Source organism: Capra hircus, unplaced genomic scaffold (genome assembly GCF_001704415.2).
Source record: "Capra hircus breed San Clemente unplaced genomic scaffold, ASM170441v1, whole genome shotgun sequence".
NCBI lineage: Eukaryota > Metazoa > Chordata > Mammalia > Artiodactyla > Bovidae > Capra > Capra hircus.
In genome coordinates this window covers 1-18,808 of record NW_017203637.1, presented here as the reverse complement: position 1 = coordinate 18,808, position 18,808 = coordinate 1, and the positions used below count along the sequence as shown (strand labels likewise).

Sequence of the window (18,808 nt, the reverse complement as noted above, 5' to 3'; positions counted from 1 at the left end):
TCCACATTAGCCACATCTAGCTATTTACTTTTGACTCACATTATGTTAAAGCCCTGGGACACACTAAGCACATTTGAGTTTCACAATACCCAGCCTCATGTGGCTACTGGTTACCTTATTGCTGGTGGTGACAGAGACAGGCTGTTCCCAAAGCAAGAAGTTTCCCCCAGGAGACACGATAGTAGTCCTACTGACCCTATGAGCCATTGCCACCTGGGCACTTTGGGCTCCTCCTGATAGGGAAACAACAACACAGAGAATTGTCCCCATCCGGCAGGCAGTGCTGACCTTGATCCTAAGGAGTGTGCGGGTTACTCTGGCACAGGGGGGACAGCAGGAAACATCTCTAACAGCCAGGTGATGGTCTTGTGTTCCTGCGGTGAAGACAAGAGTCTTCTCTTGTGTTTCAGTGGTGAACTGACAGGTCCAAGAGCAAGGGTCTGAGAAGGGGCATCGGATCCAGGCTTCAGAACCCTGAGCGACAAACTGTATTACGTCAGAGGGAAGCCACTGGAAATGGCCGATGTCCTTGGCTGAGAGTACAGGGGATTTAGAACGGATCTCAGGCAAGAGAGAGTGACCATCAGTTGTGGCAGCAGCTGCTGCAACTGTGAGGGCCCAGCATTTGTCCAGTCTTTCTCTCGGAGCTTCTTTAGGAGAGGAGACCAACCAGAATCCTCAAGGAGCTGTCCTCAGATGAGGCAATCTCTCTAAATGAAAGGGAGTGTATGTCAGTGTTGGGAGGGGTGGATTAGAGTGGATGCTGTGGTACCACCCAGATCTCCTCTTTGTGGCTAGCCCACTCTTTTGCCCAGGCCCACAGTGTTGATGGAGAGGACTCAGAGCAAAAGTCTTCTCAAATTCGTCCTCCACTGAAGGGACTGCCTCCCTGGGGGCAGCTGTTGTGAGAGACTACTCACAGGATCAGTGTGGGGAGGATACAGCGGCCTGACCCCCTCACTTGGATTAAAGCTGATCTCTGCAGAGTCTTCCCTTTTCATGTCTGCTTTCTGAAAATTACTATGACCACGGTGCTCTGAAATGGCACCAGAAGTGAACAACAGAATGAAAAGGCAAGTTAGACACAGAGACTTAGCCTTTGGAGGTTGAAGTCATGGGCAGGGGCCATCTCTGTGCCCTGTCAGAAATTCTAGGAGTATGAATCCCAAGTATTTGTGTTGGACTCAATCACAAAGCTATATCTCAAGGCTTCTGTGCCCTGATGGTTATTTTGCAAGTCAGATCATCTTCTTGTGCCAGCGAATAAATGGCACAGAATGAGTAAGCATTTACCACTACTATTGGAGAAGGCAGTGGCACCCCACTCCAGTGTTCTTGCCTGGGAGAATCCCAGGACGGGGGAGCCTGGTGGGCTGCTGTCTATGGGGTCGCACAGAGTTGGACACGACTGAAGCGACTTAGCAGCAGCAGCAGCAGCAATCACTACAATTATGATTAAAGTATTTATGCATCACACAGTAAGGCAGAGGAGTATGGATGGATGGACTCCAAGTTAGACATTTTCACCTGGCCTCCTGTGTGCATTTCATGGGACACAAGGAAGGGCTTCAGGCTGGGTACTTACAAATGTTAGTATCCCCTGTGACAAGGATAGGTCAGCTACAGTTGAGGCACTTACTATCAGCCTCTTGTTTACTCTCTGAAATGAATAAAACAATATAGACAGCGTAAATAGCCACTGTTTGTCTCTTATAAATACCTAAAGTAACAGTCATGGCAAGGACAAAGAGGGGCAAAACCTCGTTTGAGTAGAGGATAAAGGGATCTCCACTCCCGCATCTTTTGGGACAAGGAGACACCGGACATGCGAAGCAAGGCTCCTTGTGGTCAAAAGTCAAGGGAGAATGCCAGACCATAATGAGTCTTGCTCCTCACGGAAACCTTCACTTCGAGATCCATCTTGGCTGAGGGATGTGTGTATGAATGCAGGGGAGTGTCCCAGGGAGGTCAGGTGTGGAAAAAGAAACCAGATGATAGGCCTGAAGAAGGCAAAATCCAAAGGACTGCCTCATATGAATGACTTGACCGGCTCTTGACTGTGCTCCTGCTCACCGTGGCGGGGGGGGGGGGGACATCCACACTCTTTCTCTCCAGGATTGCATCTCTGCTTGCTTCTGTCTCAACTAAACCATTTCTTTCTGTGCTCTCCCACTTGTGCTATGTTTCTAATAATAAAGTCTGTACCTGCATTTACAGTTTCTGCCTCTGTGATAAATGCACTTTTCACTGGAGGCAATGATCCATGAAACAATAGCATTCAGCCTCTAGCCCTTGCTAGTCTCCTGGCTAGGATTCCGGGCTCTCATCCAGGGTACCCAGGTTCAGTTCCTGGGCAGGGAATTAAGATGTCACTTCGCTCAAACACTCACTGCTGCCTCCCAATATCAGTGCCATTGGGAGGAGCCCAGGTCCTCACCTTGGCCCTGAATGGACGGCACCTGGACAGAGCTTCCATCAGTCAGTTAGGAAGAAGCCTTTCCTGCTTCTTGGGACCTCAGCCCCATGGAAGTGGCACAACTTTCCTTAGGAATATCTTTCCACACCACCCCCAGATATCAGCACAAATGGGATGCTTTTTCCCCAAACAATGTGCTACTGTTATTTATCTGAAAAGGTTTTTTTTCTGTCTTTGTATTTAAACCGGTGAGTTGATCATGTATTTATTCCCAAACTGTTGGAGGTTTACCTAGGATCCCATGTTCCCTGCAGGCAGCTTCCAGGAAGCAGAGGAGAAGGGATGTGAACAAGGACCTGGAGTCTCTCCCCGGCCCTGGAGTGTGCTCGGTGCTCAACAGACAACAGCCGGTAGGTGTAGCTTGTGATGAAGACGATTCCCTTCCGTGTTTGAGGAGTTTTGAGAAAAGCCAAAGTGCCTTGAATCCCCAACTGTTTCTAGTCACCCCTCTGTGCTGGCACTTTCAAATGCAAGATCTGATTTAGCTTCAAGGCTCCTGGGAATGTCAGGGAGGGGTCCCCCCGGCTCCCTCCCGTGCTCGTTCTGCCCTTCCCTCTGCAGTGATGCTGCCCACAGTCCCAGCGAGCTGAGGATGTGCCCCTGCCTCCTGATGCCAGGCACAGTCTCCCCCGAGAGTCCCGGCTGCCTCCACACGCTGGGACTTACCTGCGCACCTCCACAGGTGCCCTTAGGCTCCCGACAGCCATGAGCTTCATGAGGGCAGGTATCAGGACAAGCGACAGTGAGAGGACAAGGGCAGTGGGCATTTTTATTCATAAACTCTAGCTAGGATATGCACAATGCCGCACTTTTCACCTCCAAGGAGAATTCGGAGGTGTGTGAATTCAAGTTCAGTGCAGATTTTGCCACTGTGGTTTCCGTAATCCCTCCTCGTCTATTGTTTTAGGGTCTGACCACCTGGATAAGCTGATCCATTAGCTTAAGTGCACAGCCACTAGTTTTAAAGAAGACACTCCCATTAAAATCCTACCAAAATTTGGGGATGCTTACCAAGACGTCTTCAACTATATTCTCCCAAGACTGGGTAGATTGTGCAGCAAACCAAAGTCCACTCACCCCTCCCCATTTGGAAAATTTTTGGTGTAGCTAGATCAAGCAGTATAAACAGGTGTCTAACTCTCCCTGACCGCAGCGTAACTTCCCTTCCTGGCCCCAGGAAATTTATCTAGGACAGAAGTGGATCTTCTAATGTGTATGTCCCATTTCAGATTTTTCTTCTCACCCATAAGACACTGTGTATACCTGGCTGCTGCCACCATTCACCCTCATCACAATCACCTCCCACAGAATGAACCCAGCTTCCCAAAGCCCCAAACCACCCTGGACCAGGCACCGACACTCAAGTGCTCCCCGTGGACCCTGCCCCTGGTTGCCTTGTTCGGTGGAACTAGGGGATGTCTGTCCACCTTCCTCATGGGACTGCAGCTCTCAGATCATCACTCTAGGTGTTGGGGTGTCCTGCTTCTCCTAGTGTCCCCACTGTTAACACAGGGCCTTCCACAGAGCACAGGCTCCATGAAGGTCTGTGGAATAAATGAGCCAGAGCGGGGACACTTATTATAAAGTCAAATCAGGCTTTTTTGTACTTTCTTAAATAATAACTTGAAAAACTCCCAATTGAACAGAGATAGTTTAGCTGTATAAAATGACAGACAAGAAGTACAGAGGAACTCACCTCAAATATATTTTATTTCTTAATTCTTACTAAGTAATATTATATTTCCAAAATAGTTATATTCCAAGCCCATGTAATCTTGTTCAGGGTGACAAAATAAAATGAAAGTGTTCGCAATCACTTTTACAAAACAGCAAAACTCTTGTTCTTGAACTGGGTCAGCACAAACACACTGTGACCAACGTTATTGACATAGTTAGACACTGAGGCTTATTAAGCCTCCTATTAAAAGAAAATAACATTTGAAAAAATTCTAAAGGAAACAGAAATGAATCTCCATGTCATTGTAGAGAAGAGGAAGCCAAAGATGCTGCACACCTGTTCCCTCAGCTGGCCCAGGCTGTCACGACTGAGAAGGCTGAATGCTCCCTCTTCCAACACAGAGGGAAGGACCAGCCTCCCTTCCTAACCCCAGGACAAGCTGCTGGATGCGGGCCTGAAAGGAGCCTGGCTGCTGCTCTGGCTCAGGGCCCCTCTTCCCCCTCCCTCACACCTATGCACACCGGGGTGGGAAGAACCTGGGACGCCTTCCATTGACCCTGTGCATATAGTCCTTGACTTGCTGCTTGCTGGTCTCTGCATAGGCCCGGGGACCCCACAGGAACTCGTAACGAGCAGGGTGGCTGTAAGGCACCTGACGGTACTCCAGGTACCCTGCCTGCACCCACACTTGGGTCAGCAGCTCCTTGGGCTCCCCATAGATGCAGTGCTCTATCCCAGCAAATACCCCCATCTTGCTGAGTGCTCCCCAGACCTTCTCCTCACAGACCCCGGTCCCCTGCTACGAGAATCAGGCTCAGGACCGTCACCAGAAGGCCAGCCTTTGGTATGCTTTGCCCATCCCTCTGCATCTCATTGAGGGTGAGGCCCAGGGTGGGGACCATGACATAGATGTGCTCTCTGTGGTCCACCTCTTTCATATCCACGCCAAAGGCCAGCTGCAGGCACTGTGTGGCTTTACGGAAGACCACTGGGAAGTGGGCCTGGTTATCCCTGAGGACCCTATTCAGCATTTCAGCCTGGAAAATCGGCTCCTTGGTGCCATACTTGAGGAGCAGGAACTCCAGTAGTTCAGCCGTCATCACATTCACAGCCTGCTTGAACAAGATCTCCGCATCCACGGCGGCAGAGGACGATGAGTCTGGAGGGAAGGAGGCCAGAGGGGTTGAGGCATCCTCTGCCTCAGCCCCCAGGAGCTGCGCCTCCACTGGGCCCTGGGCCTGGATTTGGCCCTGAAGGTCTTCCTCAGAAGTGCAGAGCTCATTCGTCGGGACCACAGGCATGATGACTGGGGTCTTGTGCCCAGTGGGGGTGTGGCAGGGGGAAAATGGAGACCGCTGACCTGGGAAAGAGAGAGAGTGTAAATGGTCTCAGTTCTGAAATGCGCCACGGGTGGCTCTGACTGAGGCCACTTACTGGTCTTCCTTGAGGGCTGCTCTTGGGCGTTACAGGGGCGCTCCTCCTTGCTGGTCAGTCCCCTGTCAAGTGAGGAAGAGAAATTCTGGCTCAGGGTGCAGCCAGTACAGCCCGAGGTTCTGGGGCTGACAAGGTGGGGGAATTAGGGCCTTTTGAGGTTCTCTCTGTTCTGGGATTGGGAGCCCCTGTGCACACTGAGGACACCCGCCTCACCTTGACTCCTGGCACTCCCTTGATCTCAAACACAGACCTCAGATCTCCGCCGTCGCCTCCTGGTTCCTGGAGCCCCTGTGGGACAAATGGAGGGGTCACCTCGGGGGTAGACTGTGGCTCAGACCTAGGCCTTCTGTGCTGGTAGGAGGGGTTGACTCTATGAGGTCCCCCCAGATCTGGAGTGGCTAGTCCCATTGGGGCGCACATGTAGTGCTCACTTTTCCACTGGAATGGCCTGGACCTTCCCCCGTTGGGGGCCTGCAGGGAAACTCAGAACAAGTGCCAAGTCTGGATAGAAAGTGCTGAGGGGCCCCATATATGGCCGCACCTGCCTAGGGCCTCCCAGGGGTCCTAGGCTGGGGAGATGCTGGGTCACCTCTCCTCACGTCCTACCTGGTCTCCCAGCAGTGAACAGAGGGGCGGGGTCTGCTCAGTCTTCCCTCGGTATCCAGGGAGTCCAGCTTTCTGCAGACCCGAAGCCTCCGCCCTCCACCAGAACACCTCACCTTAAGGCCGCTAAGAGGTGAATAAGCTGCTCACCTCACTCTGGGGCCTCCAAGACCGCCAACCCCACCGCCCCCACCGTCCCCACCGCCCCCCACCGCCCCCACCGTCCCCACCGCCCCCACCGCCCCCACCGTCCCCACCGCCCCCCACCGCCCCCACCGCCCCCCGGCCCCCCCCCGGCCCCCCCCGGCCCCCCCCGGCCCCCCCCGGCCCCCACCCCCCGCCCAAGAGCAAGGATCCCTCCCTGCCTTGGGGTCCTTCCCCGCATGGAGCCTAGACTCCAGGCAGGACCCGAGATTGTCCCGTCCGCCATGTTGAAACACCGCCACATTCACTAGGTCCCCAGGCTCTCTGAGACCCGGATGTCAGGAAACCCTGAACATGGTCATCCCGCCCGGGGACTACCAGGGTCCCCTCTGTTCTGGGGTCACGCTCCCCTCCTCCCTCAGTGTCCTCACCTTGACTCCCGGTAGGACCTGGACTCTGTCCTCTCCCTACCTGAGACCTGGCTCCTCACACCAAGTCCCCAGTCTCTCTGAGACCCGCGTGTCAGGAAGTCAGACAGGCTTAGTGTGCTCTTCTCACCACAAGGGCTCCCAGGGCCAACTACCGGGGCGGGGATCTATGGGGTCCGTCAGTCCTCACGCAGGGGCCCCTCAGTCCTCCTTCAGGCACCTCACCTTGCCTCCAGTCAGGACCTGGGATTCTCGCCTCTCCCCAACTGCAGCCCCGGCCCCTCACACCAGGGGCCCAGTGTCTCCAAGACCCGGATGTCAGGAAGTCAGACCATGCCTGTTTCGCTCATTCCGTCCCACGGACACCCCGGACTGATAACAGAGACGGGCTACTCTGAGGTCTCCTCTGATTGTGGCCCACGGTACCCTAGTCTTCCCTCAGTGTCCTCAACTTGACACACCACAGGACCTGGGAATTGGCGCACCTGAGTCTGGGCCCCATACGCGAAGTCCCCAGTCTGAGACCCGGATGTCAGGAAGTCTGCCCCTTGTTTCAGGAGCCCAGGCTGAGACCCGGATATCAGGAAGTGAGACCACGCATGTTGGGCTCAACCTATCCCAGGCCCAGGGTCCCCGCAGTCCTCCCTCAGGGTCCTCGCCCAGACTCTTTCAGAACCTAAGATCCTCCCCTGCACCCTCTGAGGCCCCTCCCCTTACATCAAGTCTCCAGTGTCTCTGCGACCCTGTGCTCATGCTGCCACCAGGGTCTCCCAGGGCTGAGAGCAGGTGCCAGGACCTGTGGGGTTACCTGTGTCCTCCCTCAACGTCCTCATCTTGAGCCCTGGCAGGTCCGGGGATGTCCCTATGTTGACCGGAAGCAGGACCCTCACGTCAAGGCCGTCACTTCCCCGAGACCCCGGGAGGAGACTGTGGACATGATATCAGGGCTCCAAGCCCAGGGCTTCCCAGAGCTGAGATGATCCCACAGGGGTTCCTCAACCCTCTTTCTCTTTGTCACCTTGACTCCCAGCTCACCTAGGCACCTCCCTCAGCTGCCAACTTCGCTCGCCTTAGAGCCAGCATTCCCCCAAGCCAGGACCCCTGAGAGGCAAACAGGAGAGGGGGCTCGTTCCCACAAGCCTGTCGGGGTCTCACAGGGCTAAAAGCAGTGATGACTTGTATATCCTGGGCTCCCAGTGGCCCTCTCAGGGTTCTACCTTGACTCCTAGCAGAGCTGGACTCCTTCACTCTGCTGATCTAAACACAAGCTCTGTGACCCAGGCCCTCATATCTCCCCTCCCAGTGCGGTCAGTGACGTCACATCTGGACGCCACACCCCGTGGTCCCTCATGGCTGTCGGGAGGGCTGCACATGCATCCCTTGGGGACCCTCTGTCCTCACCTCGAGTCTCTGCAGGACACGAGCCCCTCCCTCTGTCCACATGAGACTGTGCCCTCAGACCGACTCTGACTCCCTGAGTCATTGAGGAAGGTGGTGGGGGAGGTGGGGCTCAGCCTGACAACCCGGACCAGAGTCTCCAGGAGTCCCAGTAGGAGTGAAGTTGTAGTGTATGAGAACCTCTGTTCCGGGGTGACTGGACCCCCTCATCCTCATTCAGGAGGGGCCTCCTCAACACTCGAGAGAAGGCTGCAGTCCCAGGACAGATGCTGGATGGGGGCCTGCTGTGCCCATGACCATGGGGGAGCACAGGGAACCACACATCTTCCCATGAGGGCCCGTCAGCAGTCACCATACTTCGAAAACATTTTGTATAAAATATTTGATTTTAGGTAAAGAGGCTGAGTAGTGGCAGGTGATTTAGGGGAACCCTTGGTTTGATGATTAGATAATATTACCTGTTGGTTGTTGTTCATTCACTCAATCGTGTCTGACTCTTTGTGACTCCATGGACTACAGCATGCCAGGCTTCCCTGTCCTTCACTATTTCCCAGAGTTTGATCAAACTCATGTCCATTAAGTTGGTGATGCCATCCAACCATCTCATCCTCTGTCGTCCCCTTCTCCTCCTGCCTTCAATAGTTCCCAGCATCAGAGTCTTTTCCAATGAGTTGGCTCTTCACATCAAGTGGCCAACGTATTGGAGCTTCAACTTCAGCATCAGTCCTTTCAGTGAATATTCAGGGTTGATTTCCTTTAGGATTGACTGATTTTATCTCCTTGCTGTCCAAGGGACTCTCAAGAGTCTTCTCCAACATCACAGATCGAAAGCATCAATTCATCAGTGCTCAGCTTTCTTTATACTCCAACTCTCACATCCATACATGAGCTGGAAAAGCCATAGCTTTGACTAGATGGACCTTTGTTGGCAAAGTGATGTCTCTGCTTTCAGTTGCTTCAATTAATCTGCCTTTGTGGCTGTCCTGGTGTTACCCTAGGGTATTTATACCTATGGTCTGGGGCCACCTCAACTTTGTGCAATGAAATGGATCCAAAGTTTAAAATCTTGTCTTCTTAGCCATCCCACCCTCTGCACCTATGCAGCCCAGAGCTTCTCCCTAACTTCCCCTCTGCTTCCCATCCCCTCCCCAAACACAAGAACCAGCTCTGCACAGTCTTCACTCTTCCCCAGAGCTTTCTCATGTTATGTTGTCTAGATATTGTTTATAACTATGTTTTTAAAAAGACTTTTAAAATATTATTTATTTATTTATTTATTTTTGGCTATTCTGGGTCTTTGTTGCTGCCCGAGCTTTATTCTAGTTGTGGAGAGCAGGGGCTACTCTCTAGTTGCGGTGTGAGAGCTTCTCATTGCAGTGGCTTCTCTCGTTGTGGAGCTCAGGCTCTAGGCACTTGTGCTTCAGTAGCTGAGGCTCATGGGCTCTAGTGAAAGTTGCTCAGTCTTGTCTGACTCTTTGTGACCCCATCAGTTGTACAGCCCATGGAATTCTCCAGCCGGGAATACTGGAATAGGTAGCCTTGCCCTTCTCCAGGGGATCTTCTCAACTCAGAAATAAAACCCAGATTCTTTACCAGCTGAGCCACAAAGGAAGCCCAAGAATACTGCAGTCGGTAGCCTATCCATTTTCCCATGGGCTCTAAGGCGCAGGCTCAATAGTTGCAGCACACTGGCTTAGTAACTCCACAGCATGTGAAATCATCCCGGATCAGGGATCAAACCCGTATCTCCTGCATTGGCAGGCAGATTCTTTACCACTGAGCCATGAGGAAAGCCCAAGACTTTTTTTTTAGAACACTTTTCCATGAACACAAAAATAGAGAGATGGTACAGCGATTTTCCATTTACTTCCTGGCTTCAAACAAACATAGCCTCCTCTGTTACTAAGAACCCCACCAGACTTGTACATTCATTATAACTGAGGAACTTACTCTGATATGTCATACTCACCCAGAGATTATAGTTTACACAAGGATTCCCTCTTGGCATTGTATATTCTATTGGTTTGGACAATTGTAAATGAAATTCCACTTTCTAGATGTACCAAAGTTTATCCTTTCACTGACTCAAGGATGTCTGGTTTGCATCTATGTTTTGACAATAATAAGTAAAGTTGCTAAAAACATTCATGTGTAGGTTTTTGTGTGGACATAAGTTCTCAAGTCTTTTGGGTAAAGACACATATGGTTGCTGGATCATACAGTAAGAGCATGTTTAGTTTTATAGGAAACTGCCAAGCTGTCTTCCAATGTGCCTGTGCCATTTTGTATTCTCACCAACAATGAATGTGAATTCTCGATGGTCCAAATCCACAACAGTGTGGTATTGTCCCAGGAACAGAGTTTGTCCATTCTAATAGGTGTGTAGATACTCTGTGTGTGTCTGGGTGTGTGACATCATCAAGTGATATCTCAGGCCAACTAATCACTAAGGATCAAACTGGGAAAGGCACAGCCAGGCGAAAGCATTTTAGAGTCCTATCTGAACCATCAGGAGGCAGCTGTGGGCACATTATGTGAGAAGGTTCACATTCTATGGACATAATTACTATTCTGACTGCTTTCTAGAAGGAAAAGCAGAAAACAAAATTGAAAATATTACAGAAAACAGCACGTCAGGATCAGAAATTGGTAACTCAAAGTGTTTTACACACTTTGTGTGAGGAAGAATGGTTTTGAATTAACAGGATGGAGAGGAGACCCTCCAGTTCCAGGCTGTGCAGGGGAGATTTGGAACAAGGTTCCATACCCAAGGAAACATGCACTTTGGAGAAGAGGCAGTAGGTCCAAGGCAGAAATGTTCCCTAGACATCCAATGGGTCCCCCAGGAGGACCCTCTTTCTCAGAGCCTTGTGGAAGGGGTTTGGATCAGGATGGTCCACCTGGAGTAGGTCTTTATGCTCCTCTCCCTGGCCATTTCCCACAGCCCAGAGCATTTGCCCTGCCCTGGGCCAGGACCATAACCATCACCCTTACTTGGTCTAGACAAGTTATGCCATATTTAACAGTTCTGCCATGTGAGATGTACCGTTCTCCATAAAAGATTTTCAGGGAAAAAAGGAAAACTACATCAATCAATGTGCATGAGGTTCAAAAAGATATGTACTGGTTTGGAATCTTCACAATATTGGGGAAGGTACATCTCAGACCTTCAGTAACAATAGCTACATCCACTAACCAAGCTTTTTACAGACAGGTCACATCAAATTGGAACTCACAGCAGTGCATTCACCGTGTACTGTTATGGGGCCCATTTTACACCTGGAGAAATCCAGACTTTGAGTGTCCATGATTTCATTGGGTTATCAGTAGCAGGATACGTATTCAAACTGAGCTTCATGTGGGTGAAAAGCCCCATCTTCCCAGGGGCCTGACTTGTCTCCCTGACAGTCACGGGGGATCCAGCTGTCCTCCCACCTTATGCCTCAGATCACATAATGGAGAAAACACAGGGAAGCCAGGCATCATTGCCCATGAGAGACTGACACAGGATTCTGCCCACGTGGCCTCCCCAGCGCCATTCAGTCACCATCCCTACTGAAATGGACACGAGGCCCATGGAGGAGGGATAGGGTGTAGGACTCAGAGTGTGAGGATGGAAAAGGCTTCTGGATGTGGGGGCACAGCCCGCTGAAGATGGCTCTTATGTTCAGGCTACAGCCCTGCTTTCTCATTCCACTGCCCCCTCTCCTCCCTTCTCTCCAAGCTCCTGGGGATTCCAAGCTTTCCTGCAGACTGGATGTCAGGCAGGGGGAAGCACAGTGATCATGGGTCTGGTGGACTCATGGCATCTACAGAGGAGTGAGTATCTATGCCCTTCAGGGCCACGTGAACACACCTCCATCTGGGTACTGGAGCATACAGGACATGTTCTGTACATATACTTGGTATGTCCATATATAAGTATATAAGCACATGTAATCTCCAGACATTTTACATATATATCAGAAACACACCATACAGACATGTGAAATATATTTCACTCTATGAATGAGGATTAAACAGTGAAAATCATGGCACTCCAGTTGGTAATATTATCTAATCATCAAACCAAGGGTTCCCCTAACTAACCTGCTGCTGTTCACCCTCTCTTCTGCTAAAACATCTTTTCTAAAAAAGGTTTCCTGAAATCTGGTGACTGTTGAGGGGACCCCCCATGAGAAGATGTGTGGTTCCCTTTGCTCCCCCACGGTCATGGGATGCCACAGCCCCCCATCAATCATCTGTGTTGGGACCATAGCCTTCTGTAAAGGGTCAAGGAGGACCCTCCAGTGAGGACAAGGGGGTCCAGTCACCCAGAACAGAGGGTCCCATAGAATACAACTTCATATCTACTGGGATTCCTGGGGACCCGGTGCCAGCTTGTCAGACTGAGTCCTCCTGCCCAGCTTCCTCAGTGAACTCGGGGAGTCAGAAGCTTGTTCTGTTGACATGTGGAGATAGGGAGCGGCCCACATGAGCGGCCTGCAGAGACTCCAAGTGAGGACCAGAGGAGACTGAGGGTTCCTAGGGGATGCATGTGCTGCCCTCCTGACAGCCCTGGGAGACCATGAGGCATGGTGTCGAGATGTGACATCGCTGATCCCACTGGGAGGTGAGGAAGTGAGGGCCTGGGTCAGAGAGCTCGGGTTCAGGTCAGCAGAGTGAAGGAGCCCAGCTGTGCTAGGAGTCCATGTAGAATCCTGAGTGGGTCTTTGGGGCCCCAGGACATCCAGGTTGTCACTGCTTTTAGCCCTGGGAGACCCCGGTAGGGTTGTGGAAATAAGCCCGCAACTCTGGTTTCGCTCTCGGGTGTGCTGGCTCAAGAGGGCCTGGGTCTCTAAGGGAAGCAAAATCAGGTGGGTAGAGGGCAGTGCCCAGACTAGCTGAGAGTCAAGGCAAAGAGCACAGGGAAGGCTGAGGGACTTCCAAGACATCACCTCAGCCCATGGCGTCCTCAGCCACTAAGAAGCCCTGGGCTTGGAGCCTTGATGTAATGTCTGCAGACTCCTCCCGGGGCCTCAGGTCAACGAGCCCCTTGGTGTGGGGTTCTGGTCTCTGCTGAGGACTTCAGCATCCCAGGACTTGCCAGGGCTCAGGATGAGGACCCAGAGGGAGAACACAGCTGACCCCACAGTTCCCCACCTCTACTGCCAGCCCTGGGCATCCCTGGTGGTGGGACAAGCACTTCACAGGGTGTCCTGACTTCCACATCAGGGTCTCAAAGAGACTGGGGACCTAGGATAAGGGGTGGGATCACATGTGGGCAGAGGGGAGGGTCCAGGTCCTCCAAGAAGTCAAAGGGAATACACTGATGGAGGACTCAGGGGACCCTGGACCCCAATCTGAGGAGACGCCACAGATCCCCACTCCTACATTCAGCCCTGGGAGGTCTCAGTGTGGAATTAGTGCTCTAGGCCTGTCCTCACTTTCTGACATCCAGGTCTCAGAGAGACTGGGTACCTCATGAGAGTGGTGGGGCCTCAAAATGGCAGATGGGACAGTCTCGGGTCTGCCCTGCAGTCCAGGCTCCACGCGAGGAAGGACTGAGGCTGTTAGACCCCAGGGCAGGGAGGGGTCCTGGCCCTTGTGGTGGGTTTTGGAGGCTGGGTGAGCAGTTTATTCACATCTGGCTTAGGGGCCTTGGTAGGTGAGGTGTTAGGGCGGAGGGTGAGGCTTCAGATCCGCAAGGATGAACTCCAGAGATCCCAAGGCAGGACTGACCAGACCCCCACCTCTGTGGTCAGTGTTAGGTGGCCAGGTGGGAGATGAGGACCGAACATCTCCCCAGCCTAGGACCCGTGGGAGGCCCTGGGCAGGTGACACCACATGTGAGGCCCCTCAGTGCTTTCTGTCCAGGCTCGGGTCTTATTCTGGGTTTCCCTGCAGGCCCCCCAAAGGGGAGGGACCAGGCCATGCCAGGGGAAGAGTGAGCACTACACGTGAGCCCCGATGGGACGACCCACCCAAGATCTGGAGGGACCTCACAGAGTCCACCCCTCCTGCCAGCACAGAAGGCACAAGTCTGTGCCACAGCCTCTGCCCGAGGTACTCCCTCCATTTGTGTCACAGGAGTTCCAGGGACCAGGAGGTGAAGGCTGAGGTCTATGCCCCATGTCCACAGGTCAGAGAAAAGAGGAGGTCCGGGCAGTGCCAGGAGTCAAGGTGAGGAGGGTGCCCTGAGTGTGCACCAGGGGCTCCCCATCCCAGCACAGAGGGGAGCCCACAAGCCCCTAATCCCCTCACCGTGTCAGCCTCAGAACCTCAAGTTTGGCTGGCTGCACCCTGGGGAGACACATCACATACTCCTTTGGGTAGCCATGGGCCAGGCCGCTCAGGAGGAGCTCCTCTATGAGGCCAGAGAGCACCCCTTAAGAGGAGACATGTCAGTGGCCTGAGTCAGACCGCCCAGGGTGGGCTTCTCAACCGAGGCTGCTCACAACCAGCCTCTCTTGCAGTCTCATGGTCTGCCTCTGTCCCCCTGCCTCACTCCTGTCTGTGGTTTGACTCCAGTCATCATGCCTAGGATACATGAACTCTGCCAGCCTGAGAGAGACTTTCAGGATCCAAGAGAGAACAAGGGTCCAATGGAGGCACAGTGCATTGGGGGTGAGGAGGAGGAGATGGAGGTGGAGCAGGAGGAGGAGCAGGTGAAGAAAGGAGATGCAGCTTCCTCCTCCTTCTGTCTCCCAGCCTGGGGAACCCTGGAGGAGGTGGCTGCTGCTGCCATAGTCAGTCTCTCGCAGAGCCCTCTGGGTGTCTGCCCCTCTCCCACTGCTGTGGCTGCCACTCTGGGGAGCCAATCTGAAGACTATGGCCTCAGCAGGCAAGAAGAAGTACCAAGCACCTCGCATGACCAGGAAGATACCAAGTCCTCGCTCCCAAATGCACTACAGGTGAAGAAGAATGAGTTGGTAGAATTCCTGCTTAGCAGGTATCTCACGAAGGAGCCAATCACAAAGGGCAGAAGTGCTGAATAGTGTCATCAGAGATTACCAAGACCCTTCCTGGTGGTCCTCGGTCAAGCTGCAGAGTACCTGCAGCTGGTCTTTGGTTTGGAGGTAAAGGAGGTGGACCCCAGTGAGCACACCTATATCCTGGTCCCCACCCTGGGCCTCACCCTCAATGAGATGCTGAGGGATGGGCAGGGGTTGCCCAAACCCAGCTTCCTGGTGGTGATCTTGTGCCTGATTGCTGTGGAGGACGACCGTGCTCCTGAGGAGATATGGAGAACACTCAGGAGGATGGAGGTGTGTCCCCGGAGGGAGCACTACATCTTTGGGGAGCCCAGGGAGCTGCTGACCCAAGTATGGGTGCGGGAGGGGTACCTGGAGTACCAGCAGGTGCCTGATGGCGACCCTGGTTGCTATGAGTTCCTGTGGGGTCCCTGAGCCTACTCAGAGATCAATAAGTTTAAAGTCCTGGAGTATCTGAATAAAGTCTGTTGAAGGGGTCCTAGCTCCTTTCACCCTCTCTTCAGAGGCTACAAGGGAGGAAGAAAGGGGAGTTTAAGTCAGAGCAGCCGCCAGGCTCCTTCCAGGCCCACATCCAGCAGCTTTATCCTGGGGGGCAGGAAGGGAGGCTGATCCTTCCCTCTGTGATTGAAGAGGGAGCGGTTAGCCTTCTCACCAGTAAGAGCCTAGGCCTGTTGGGGGAACCCAGTGTGTGACATCTTTGTGTTCCTGTTCTCTACAATGACATGGAGACTCATCTCTCTTTTCTTTAGGAATTTTTCAAATGTTATTCCTATTTAATAGAAGACAATGCATTCCAGTATCTAACTGTGTCAGTGATGTAGATCGCAGTGTGTTTGTACTTAGCCAGTTCAAGAACAAGAATTTTGCTGTTTTGTAAAAGAGATTGGGAACACTTCCATTTTATTTCATGGTCCTGCACAAGATAATATGGAATTAGAATGATTTTGGAAATGTGAACTTATTTAGCAGTGATATAGCTGGTGGAAGATTTAGAAAATAAAAAGTGACAGTAGTGAATTCTTGCTGTTTATATTTTTTGTGTGTCATTTTGTACAGCTAAGGGATCTCTATTTGGATCTACCTGGGTTATCTAAGGAAGTAGCAATTAATCTGAGTCAATCAGCCCTCTCGTCATTGGTTCATTTATTCTGAAGACCTTTACAGAGCCTCTGCTCTGTGAAAAGCCCTTGTTAGCAGTGGGGACACTGGGAGAAGCAGGACACCCCCACACCTGGAGCAATGGTCTGGGAGCCACAGTCACATGAGGTATGTCGTGGGGGTGAGAGGAAACTCTGAAATGGGACATGGCTGTGAGATATCCTTTTGGATCTTGGATTAATCAGAGAGATCTCTTTCTGAGGCAGGATGGGAGGGATCTGGCTCTTGTTGCATTGCCGTTGACCACAGGTATAGAGTAGTAGTAGTTCCCCCTATCTGCTAAGAATCATACAGAACTCTGGTCACACTCCCTTGGAGTGATGCCCAGAAATCCATGGGCCGACCCTTTCTTTCCTGGTCCTGGGGATCCAGAATTCAAGGTGTTAATTAGCTTTTAATTATCTTGATTGTAATTGGCCATCATAATCAAAGACTCAACCATTGTTGGGGCTGCAATGATGGAAAGTAAGGGTTTGGATGCAAGACCAGCTGGGACACAGGCAAGAGTGGCTCTTGCTTCCATTTCCTGGAGCATCTTGTGTCCTGCTGGAACACTCCTCCACACCCAAATTTAACAGGTCCTCCAACTGGAAATGGGGCTTGCTCAAATGATGAAGAATATGCTTGCATTGTCAGAGACCTGGGTTTGATCCTTGGGTAGGGAAGATCCCCCTGGAGAAGGGCATGGCCAACCCACTCCAGTATTCTTGCCTGGAGAATCTCCATGGACAGAGCCTGGCAACCTACAGTCAATGGAGTTGCAGAGTCAGACAGAACTGAGCAACTAACACTATGGTCCATTATGGTCTAGCTGGAAAAGTTACTGTGTTTTATTTATAAATCATACTGTTTGGCTGATTAGCTATTCCACATCCTATTGAGGTGCCTATCCTCTGACATGCCCTGGGCCACAAAGCAGTCAACCGCATCCCACAGTGGAGGTGGAAGAGTGTCTGGGGGCAACAATGTGAGAGATTTCTGCCCTGCCATCACAGTGCAAACAGCTGCCAGGCCCTGCGAGCACTGTCCTTTCCCTCAGGCCCATCCTGCAGCCCAACACACGGGGCTCCTCACACCCACTCGCCCTCCCAAATGAAGAACTGAGGCCCACAGGCCTTGGGGCATCTTCCCAGGACCACGTGCTAGTGACGGCTGGGGTGGCTCAGAGCCCTGGTCTCATTCCTCTGGAGCCCCCGGCCTTCCCGCCCACGTCAGTCCACAGCCCGACCTTCCAACTTCTCATGCCTTCATCTTCTCAGTGCTACACAATGCCTCTGAGGTGAGAAAAAGCAGGCCTGCGGAAGGAAGGGGACGAGGAGAACCAGAAGCACTGTGGGGCTGCTCTGGGGTTTGCTGGAACTGACTCTGCCGGGGGCCGGCATCTCTGTCCAGTCCCAGTGCCCCCTGCCTGAGGGTGGTGCCCTGTCCCTGCTGCTGCCATGGGGCCTCCTGCCCAGCTGAACCTGCCAGGCTGACCAGCTCATCACTGAGCAGGAGGGAGGAGGGCCTGACTGTATGGTCCCAGTGCCTAGTGGGATAAGGCCCCTACAGGAGCATCCTCTGATATGGGAAGGAAGGTAACACAGGCAGACCCCTGAGGCTCCAGGTCTCCCCAGCTGCAACGAGGGAGGGGAGCATCTGGAGAGCCTTTGGGCTGTGGATGCCGAGGCTGGGCCACCAAGCACAGGGGCAGGAAAGCCAGGCTGAGAAAGGCAGGCCTTGGACGCCATGAGGGCGATTGTGTGTGCATCAACACAATGTACCCCCCCCCCCAAAAAAAGCCCCCAAACAAAGCCCCCCCCTTTTTGGGACCAATCACCACCTTGGTGCCACACAAACCACTGCCAGGGCCTGGGTTGTGCTGAGGGGGACCAGAAAAGGCAGAATCTCTCAGGACCCAACGGGGTGAAGGAAGGGCCCTGATTGGGGGAGTCAGGGGCAGGAAGGCCACCTAGCAGGCTGCTACAATATGCCACGGCCTTACAGTCCCCTTTTAGAGAACCCCAGTGGGCCCCACTGATGTTCAACAGCCCACAGGGTCGTGTCCTAGTCAGAGGAAAAACCCTGAAGAATGCTTTGTCAACCTATTTAGAAGAAAAGGCCATGGAGAAGCCAAGTCGAGGCCTGGAGCCTCATCCACCAGGCCGCCAGTCACTCCAGGGATCAGAAAGCCCCTGGGAGAGCTCTTTCACACTCTCAGTTAAGCTATCCCCCTTTCAGCACCGGCAGGTGGCCCTCAACAGGCAAATGATCCCTGCTACGTGGCAAGACACGGGAGACGTCCCTAGGGTCCTTGAAACATGGGCCTTTCCAAGGTGCTGGTTGATCCCTACCATGGTGACTGGTTGAAGAACAGTGGCCACAAATGCCAGAGTACACACATCTCAAACCCACTGCTCTACTGTCCATGTGCAGTGAAGACCTGGTGACTCTCAATTCAGTTTCCTCCAGCCTACACCCATCTCATCCATTTCAATATAGGTAAGGCTTCCTTGGTCATTCTAGCTGCAACAGT

At 52.6% G+C, this 18,808-nt stretch overlaps 1 protein-coding gene and 1 pseudogene across 1 annotated transcript; one reads left to right on the top strand and one right to left on the bottom strand.

Moving 5' to 3' along the window:
• Nucleotides 1-4,665: 4,665 nt before the first annotated feature.
• Nucleotides 4,666-5,455, bottom strand: LOC102187128 (annotated as a pseudogene).
• A 7,280-nt stretch (nt 5,456-12,735) lies between these two features.
• Nucleotides 12,736-15,549, top strand: LOC102187400 (melanoma-associated antigen 9-like). Its single transcript, XM_005702015.2, has 4 exons — nt 12,736-12,773; nt 14,231-14,323; nt 14,958-15,088; nt 15,185-15,549. The coding sequence occupies exons 1-4, from the start codon at nt 12,736-12,738 to the stop codon at nt 15,547-15,549; spliced, it is 627 nt and encodes a 208-aa protein (XP_005702072.2).
• The last annotated feature ends 3,259 nt before the right edge of the window (nt 15,550-18,808 follow it).